Source organism: Botrytis sinoallii, assembly GCF_014898435.1.
Source record: "Botrytis sinoallii strain Bc 23 chromosome Unknown BSIN_026, whole genome shotgun sequence".
NCBI lineage: Eukaryota > Fungi > Ascomycota > Leotiomycetes > Helotiales > Sclerotiniaceae > Botrytis > Botrytis sinoallii.
Genome location: NW_024066053.1, coordinates 85001 through 93583, shown reverse-complemented (window position 1 = coordinate 93583; position 8583 = coordinate 85001). Strand labels below are relative to the sequence as shown.

At 37.0% G+C, this 8583-nt stretch overlaps 1 protein-coding gene across 1 annotated transcript; it reads right to left on the bottom strand.

The window, feature by feature from the left end:
- Positions 1–1190: 1190 nt before the first annotated feature.
- Positions 1191–2649, bottom strand: EAF02_010541 (uncharacterized protein; the record flags this gene model as incomplete). The annotated part of the gene is made up of 2 exons (XM_038906589.1): positions 1191–1540; positions 1593–2649. 2 exons carry the CDS (start codon positions 2647–2649, stop codon positions 1191–1193), a joined length of 1407 nt encoding a protein of 468 aa, XP_038753459.1.
- Between the last annotated feature and the right edge of the window lie 5934 nt (positions 2650–8583).

Genomic DNA, 8583 nt, shown 5'->3' with positions numbered 1-8583 from the left:
GTTTCAAAAGTGGTTCTACACACTATTTTTCAGGATTGCTTTGCCTCACAATGTAAACATCTCCAAGACCAACGCAATCATTCTCTCTCCTCTTAATCTCACAGTATTGTTTAAACTGATCGATCAGCTTCATAATCATGGGTACCCCTCGCACTGGATGTCTGAAATTATTTACAATATCATTGAGAACAAGGTCGCCTCTACTTGTCGTCCTCCTCGTGCCACTCCCACTACGGTTTCTGCATTGATGAGACAATACAAGCTCAAAAAGCTCTGTACAAGTCCTTTCGCTGATGAAATTGCAACTCTCACTAGGATCTTCTCGCCATCTTACCGTTCATTCCCCAGTCCCAGAAAATTCCTTCCCAGGAAGATATCCACAAGTACACTTTTCCACTCGATAAATTGTACACCATTCAAGAAATGCCGAACAATCTTACACTGTTATTTTGGAGTGATAAGCTGTTCAGAGAAGTGGGTCAGGCGGCTGCTGCGCGATGTATCAGAACATCCGCCCACTCCTTGATCCTACTTGGGGAGATGAAATGGACGCTCAATTTAAAGGAATTTAATTCAAAACTTTTAGGGAGAAAGGCATGGTTCTATGGAGTACTATTGAGTGGAATCTAGAAACATCAGAAGCTAGTGCTTGGATGCCTAGCACTCTAATTGATAGAATGATCAGGGAGAGAGATTGGGGTTGTGGGCTATTCAGGACAGATACGTGGGAGAGGTGTTGGGATAAGTTGTCACTAGTGAGTGATGTGAGAAAGGGTGAAAAATGGGAAGATGACATTACTTCAGTTGAGAATATCAAGCTTGCGCAGTCGATCAAGAAGGTTGTGAATCTGGAAAAATGAAATTATGCGCGACGGTGGCATCACGGAAGTGGAGCTCTGCTTTAGTATTTGAAACTAGCTCTAAGCCCTCGATCACCGAAACGCATAAAAGTAAGAGTGGAATTCATCTTTCTTGATGGAATCTATTATTGGTGCGGATTGACTGTCTTATATGACCCAATGCGTACTCCGAGAAAACAAAGACTTCTATCTTTTTAGCGTACGATACAATCTATGGGTAACGAGGAATATCTATACGCTCATTAATGCCGCTTCTCTATGATCGTCATCAATTCTGAAGTTTGCATTAGAAGCGCTCGAAGAACTAAATTAGGAAACTCACCATCATAGCTAGACTGATCTCTCTGACTGAGATCTTTTGTCATTATCATAGAGACCTCCTACCGGCTTCTCATTGAAACTATTCTCTGGAAAGTGACTTTCATCCACCCATGGGGTAGAAAATCGGTTCCTCTTGAAATATTTGTATGGGTACGCAATTGGAGGATCAAACCTATTGTATATTCCGCTCACAGCTTTAGTAGGCTCTTCAGCCAACCTTATCTCACCACCGTCGAAGTTTTCACCCATTTCCCATACTCCAGATCCAACCTGAAGAAGGCGAAGCTTAGGCAGATCATTTTGCATCTTCTGAAAATAGTCGGACCATTTTGTTTTGTAATGCCAGATAGTGGGAGCGCCTGAAATGAGCGTCAGTATTTATAATCTCAGTTCTTGCTCAGATATTATCACCTCCATTATCCATGGGAGTCATAGCATAGTTCTCATCATCGAGATCCCCCAAGTGTCTAGTCCCTGCGAGTATTGGACAATCGTCGAATTTCAGAACTTCCAACGTTTTTCCATGAGATAAAATCCAATCCAATTGCCAATCGTGCGAAAAAGTGTAGTTGCCCAATTCCAACTTCTTCAATTTTGGAAAATGCACACTTCTCCAATCACACTTGGGAAAATAACCCCACCAATGAATACAGTGAATAGTGAGCGAGGTGAGATTCTTAGCGCAGGGCACCAGCCATGTAGAAGGAAGCTCGGTAAAGAAATCATGCATAGGCGGAAGAGACCATGAAGATTCAGGGGTTGCCTTTTCATACTCGACAACGATTCTCATACGCAAGTTCGTGATTCTTTTCAAAACCGCAAGGAAGTCTTTTGATCCGGTCAAGCTCGCATCATTGACATTTTGTAGATTCTTGAGGGAAAGTGTGGTAAGTGAGGGTGTAGGATACCTTGGGTCATTCAAGGAACGAAACAATTCTTTGAGAACAGCAATACGATATTCATGGCTGTCTTCTGCTGGGGTAAGATAGAATCCTCTTTCATCCTCCTCGCCCAAATATGTACAAAATTCTGCAAATTCGACTGCGACGGTGGTGAGGTTAGGGAACCTGTTACATTTTTCAATGATTCTTTTCATCGAGATATTGAAATGCTGTGGGGGGTGTTTCTCCGCGTAGGAATCGAGATACGAATTTGCATAGGGTTCAAGACTGGTGGTGTAACGGACAGAACGAACTGCTTGCTTGAGATGTGGTACACAGATGATCTTCTCCAAATTGGTGCGCGGAATGGCTGAGTCTATCTCTGCAACCTTTTCAGACTCCTCGTCTTCATTATTGTCATCGTATCCTTCATTTAGATTCTGTAGATTCACACTATAGTGCGAGAACAGCTTTTCGGTGACTAGAACTGAGAAGGATCTCGAAACAAGACGGAGGTTTTTGAGATCAGAGGTGCTCGTTACCCCTTTAATGATCAAGCGAAAGATTTCTGCTGGAAACTTGTCCATTTTCAATTGATGCTAAGGGATGATTTCTGGAGCTTTACTTTTCAAATCTTAAATCAATGGTAGTACGGGTAGAGGGTAGCGACGGCTAGTACATATAGCTCGCTCCAGACGCCGCATTAGGTTTCGGATAATAATCTGAATCCTGTTTCTGGAAAGAGATAATTAGAAATCAATTACTGGACACCAACTAGGCAGCATACTCAATGCTAAGAAAATTCGGACTCGCAAATGAATCAAGTATCTTAGTTTCTCAGCAAGATATATTTTCCACGTCGTTGCTTACTGACAAACTTCCAGTCCGGTTTTGATACTCTTTGCACAATCTTTTAAAACCGGTGGCTTGAATTGCCTTTCAAATAAATCCGTTTCGTGAATTGCAACTTGGGGGAAGTTGACGTCGGTGATTGATTGAAAGTTGAGACCAAGCCTTTCCCTCTCCACCATGTGTTGTTGAATGCTTATCTCACGTGATCAAACTCTGATCGACCCGATTTAAACATGAGCTCAAGAGAACACGTCCTGAGACTCGAAGTGAAGATTAACTCCGGCTTTGGAAAGAAAGGCTGCAACATATCCTCAACCGGTTGCATTTCCTTCGAGCTCTAGCCGTGTCGACACTATCGTTTTTTGGTTTCCAGTGCTTTCCATCCCCCTTCGGCTCACATTCATTGATCGTAGCACGCACGAATTCTGTGAATGCCGACCCTTGATTACCGTGAATTGTGAAAGAAATACAGCAAGAATTCTGGTGCCAGCACTCTTTCATTCTAAGGTCCAATTTGCCTTGACGTGCTCTCGTCACAAGGTAGAAGAATTCTCTGGTGATCCAAAAATCCTATAGTTCGAGAACCTGCAGCCTGCAGGTCTCGAATTTTGCAATTGTGATTCGAGAAATTTCAATTCTGGGTATCTGAGCTTCCAAAGCTTCGACAAAGTATGCATTCTTGTCCGGAGCCATAATCATCTTTCCGAAAATTGCATTTAAGAGGCAGTCAATGTCCTACGGAGATCTCCCTCACCCCACGAATCGAGTATTTTTAAGACTTCGTGTCAATCAATAACTGGCGAAGCACAAGGCAACCATTCACTTTAACATTTAAGTCGTCGCATCTCCAAATTGCCGTAAACCATTCTCGCTTGTTACTACTACGAGAATAAACCATAATCTCGTGCCCAAAATCTCTTTCCAAGCTAGTCATTACTAGCTCGATCCAAAAATAGCGTTCTAAACTGCATTGAGAGGAATTTAGGTCTGAACTTAGCTCTTCACCCACAAACTGACCAGGAACATATGCTGAGATGGACAGTACAAGTACCAGAATACTCAAGGACAGATTTTAGTGGATCAGTGGGAAGCCACGATGTTTTATGGACAAAATTTCAAGTGGCTATCCTTGAATAAAAGTGGTGAAAGTGTTTTCATGACCTCCAGATCAAAGAAACTGAATTATGTATGATTCCGATCAAGTGCCTCGAAATAAATGGTTTTTATAACAGAACAGTCTGATAATAATAGTATGCTATCTACCCTATGACTTTGAGGCAGAGACCATGGCACCGTCTTCAATCTCATCTATCCTCCTAGTACCTCTGGGGCACGAAATTTAAGTTCATAACTACCATACCCAAAGCCTAAATTGCGTAGAAAAACTTCGAGTAGAAGCGCGGGGCTCTGAAGATCTGGTCCATCAATGATCACCAAGACTGAAGAAGCAAAGTTTGGTATGTTAGAATGATGCAATTAGTACGTGTCATGTTAAGGTTATCAGGTTTCTATTCGATCAAACGAAAACCTAGCCGTCTTTTGACTTCTCCGTCTTTAAAGATTTACATTTAAGTGCTTGTGCCTACCAACTCGTCCCGTGAATTTGATGATTGTGTGATTATCAAATCATGATAAAGTGAACTCCTGGTTGGTGTATTCAATTTTTCGCGGCTCGGACGATCACGAAGTCTAGGTGCTCATGCAGATGCACAGACGAATGCACGCGAATTTTGGCGACATGTCGCTGTCACGCTCGGCTAATAGTGAAACGGCAATAACCTCATATAAGTCGGTTACCCTACTTTCGGGCCACCCCTGTTTTGGGCCACTTTTCAACCACTTTTCACACCAAAAATGGAATTTCTAACTTTCTTATTTATAAATATATTGTTTTATATAAAAAATAATATAATAATATATCTTTTGATATAAACATGGTTTATCATCGGGTCGCCAATATCACCGGATCGCCACTTTTTTCACTATTCAATCACTTCAATTTTGTATTATTCAATAACTACTTAATCAATTAATTAAAACTATTAAGGATCTAATAATCTAAGATTTATTATATTATTTTGATAAATTCTTGAATTATAATTAGTTTTTTATATATATTATAATATCACTAAAAGATGCTTCCTTATTAGAATTTCTTTTCTTTTTATGCTTGTTGTGTTGAATCTTATCGTAGGTCATGAGCTAGTATATGAGTATATAGTATATAAGAGGGAATAGACTAATATTAGTCTATTATGGGAAGCTGGCTCGTATTAACAACTAAATAGCTATGAAACACGTGATTTTCATGAAACAGTATATGATATTCTTATTTTCTTTTTCTATATTCGAGGGGAAAAGGCCTTATTTTATGCTTTTTCCTACTAATCTAGCTTTCCACTTTCGTTTATTTCTCGTAGATCTCTTCCTAATCCGGCCATTCCATCAAATAAAGCTTTTCTTTCTTATTCCTTATTCGATTTCGCTAGTACTATGTCGATCTTACTACGAATAGATTGAAAGAACTAATAAAGAGCTAATAAAGAATTGATTTTCAGGCCGTTCTAGGCTAAGAGCTCTCTTAAGCGACGATCATGTGATCTTGTGATTCGCTCTTAGTATACTATATGAATATAGAACTATATATATATATAAAAAGATATATTATTATATTATTTTTTATATAAAAACAATATAAATCAATATTTATTTATTTATTTATTTATAGTGATTAACATCTAATATCTAACCTCCCAAGAGGTATTCTAGATATACTAAGGAGCGGGCCTACAGGCTGCTTGTGTTTCAGCTGCTTATAGTAATATAATATTAGCTAATCAGAAACTTGTTACCTCTAGTGTTTCCCCGTTCAATACCGCTTATAGCGATTCTGCAGCTGTTTCTGTCTAAGAGTTTATAGTCCTATTCTAGAGAGCCTTGTTTTGTATGTCATCCGAATATTGGCGGATGATTTAAATCGATTGTTATCGATCAGAAAAGCACTTGAAGCGCTTATAATTAATCGATACAGGTTTTAGATTAATTGGGGTGGAGAGCTTGTTCTCGAAATATTAAAATAGATTGGTATTTGTGTAATTACATATAATTTAGGCATATCCTAATATAGAATCTGGAATCTAATGAGAAGATCAATAAAGCTATATTGTAATTACAGGATGCAGTTGATATATACTATCGTATTCTATTCGGATTGTAATCGGTTTGATGCAAGTAGTCAGTTATTGTGTATTTGATTATTAATTGGATATTGAAAGAAATATAATAGGCTTTTCTCGATTCTGTATATATAAATATTTATATTATTTTTGTGGTTGAATTTGGTATAATAAACTATAAAGTTACCGTATCGATTCATATTGCTATAAGTCTGTATAGTATTCTACAGGAACGCTTGAGACTCCCCGGCTCCGAGATGTTATATATCAGCTTTTTATATATTATATATTTCGAAATCAGATCTCTTTTTGTATTCTATTACTTACTTTTTGAATACCGATATTTGGCATGTAGAACAAAATGGGAATTGCTAACAGTAGGGAGGCATAATAGGCCAGGATTAAATGGTTTAGTTGTACCCTAATCAGTAAGGCAATCAGCTGCCTCGTTACTCTTTATCTTGATATACCCAGGGGACCACTTGACTGCGATATTGTAGTGTCGCATTGCTTAATGGTATTTATAATAGACTATTGGAAAGAATCAGCAGTGCTCTCGTGTATTCCCTAGATTATTGCAGGTGCTATAATACATAGCCATACTTCTTCGGGCCTTGATAAAAGTATTTGATAGTGTTCAGGAGGCGCTCCATTCCCCGTTATACGCTGATCGCCTCGGCATCAAGACATGCAACTATTTCGCATATACAATCATAAACTGTTATCAACCTATTGCTTACCGCAGTAGATTGTAAAACCATAGCCTATACAATGACCGCGTTCATTATATTATCGAATCCATCTAAAAACACAAAGTAATCTTCTTAGAGAATTAGATTTCACCAATCTTTAAACACTTCCACAGCATCCTCTTTGCTTATATTATTAGTTGGATTAGTATGGCATTTAGAGAAAAAGTATGGTTGTAGAGTTAGAATGCTCGATTACAGAGATTGCTTATTCCATTCTCTATATCTAGTAATAGAATTTTTCAGTATATTTATATCTTATCCTCTTTTCCTAATACACAGCTTTAATTGATTTATAAGTAAATATCATATATCCATTATCTAAAGCCGAAACATAAACCTCAACCTAACTTACTCTCATATAACAATTCTAGCTAGAAGACTAGCTTCTATAAGAAATACCATTATCAGGATTGTTTATAAATAGATAAAGTTCCCCATATATCACGGGGCAGGCGGGGCGGGCTAGGGTTCTAATAACTTTGCTCTAATCTGGTAAGGTTATACCTGATTCGAGTAATAAATTCAGATTGAGGATTAAGATGTAGCTCAAAAGCTATAAATATAGAATCTTCTAAATTAAAGATATACAGGATTTTGCTAAACAAGCTAGTTCGATCAGACTTTAGCTCATTTACACTCCAATGCGAATACTCAATTCGATTCTCTTTGAGGGGATTAATATATTATGTAATCTTACATTATAATATTATTCTTTTCTAAAAGCCGAGCTCTATTGAAACGAAGGTATTATAATTTGATTGTTTAGAGATAAACAATATTCGATCAAATGGGTTCTAGTTATCAGAATATTTTTAATAGAAATTGCAAATCAGTTTTTGTATGTTTTTCAGGTAATTTGTAGTTCCTCAATTGGTATATTGTAGCTGATCTAATGGATAGTATATTTCAAACAAGGTTCTTTCAATCTCTTTTTTTCTAATAGAAATTTAGGATTTCGGTAATCTTAAAACACTCAAGGCTATTTATTTCTATAAGAAATAATAGCAGATTATATTATTTAGAATAAAATCATTATGTATAGGATATAATAGATTAATATAAAAAATAAAGTGAATCTTTATCGAGGCTGAAAGCTTCAGTTTATAAGTATAAGGGCTTATCGGATTCAGGATCTTAAAAGACCCGAGATTCTTTTAATCAAGCTTCTTCTGTAAATACAGAGTCTTGATATTTCTAGTATTCAGTTAGATCAGATTATCGAATAGGTATTTATAGATAAGGGAATAGTGGGTATCGATATTCTTCGAGTATTGGGCTTGATTAGCAATTAGTTTGATTTATAGGTATAAGGAGATAGCTTTTATTTTAGCAACAAATTCTTTGGCATTTTGTATAGCAGGATGATTACTTTAAAACAATATAAACTCGAAGTTCAGATAGGGGTGAAACTTGTAGTTCAAGAAGAATAAGATTATTCGGGTGTTTTCAGACTAGGTATTGTTAATAGAGAATTCAGCGAGTGGAAGCCATTCTGCTTAGTTGTCTTGTAAATAGACTATATATAACTGAAGGTATTGTTTCAGTATCACATTAGTCCTTTCGGTTTATTCATTAATTTCAGAATAATAAGTGATTGAAAGCTTGATAACTACACCCAAACACTTGTAGATATGTTTTCAGAATTTAGAGATAAATTGAGCTTTACAATTAAATATAATAATTAAAAATAAGCTATAAAACTTCCAGATATTTTTTCGGAATAAATAAACAATCTCTTTAG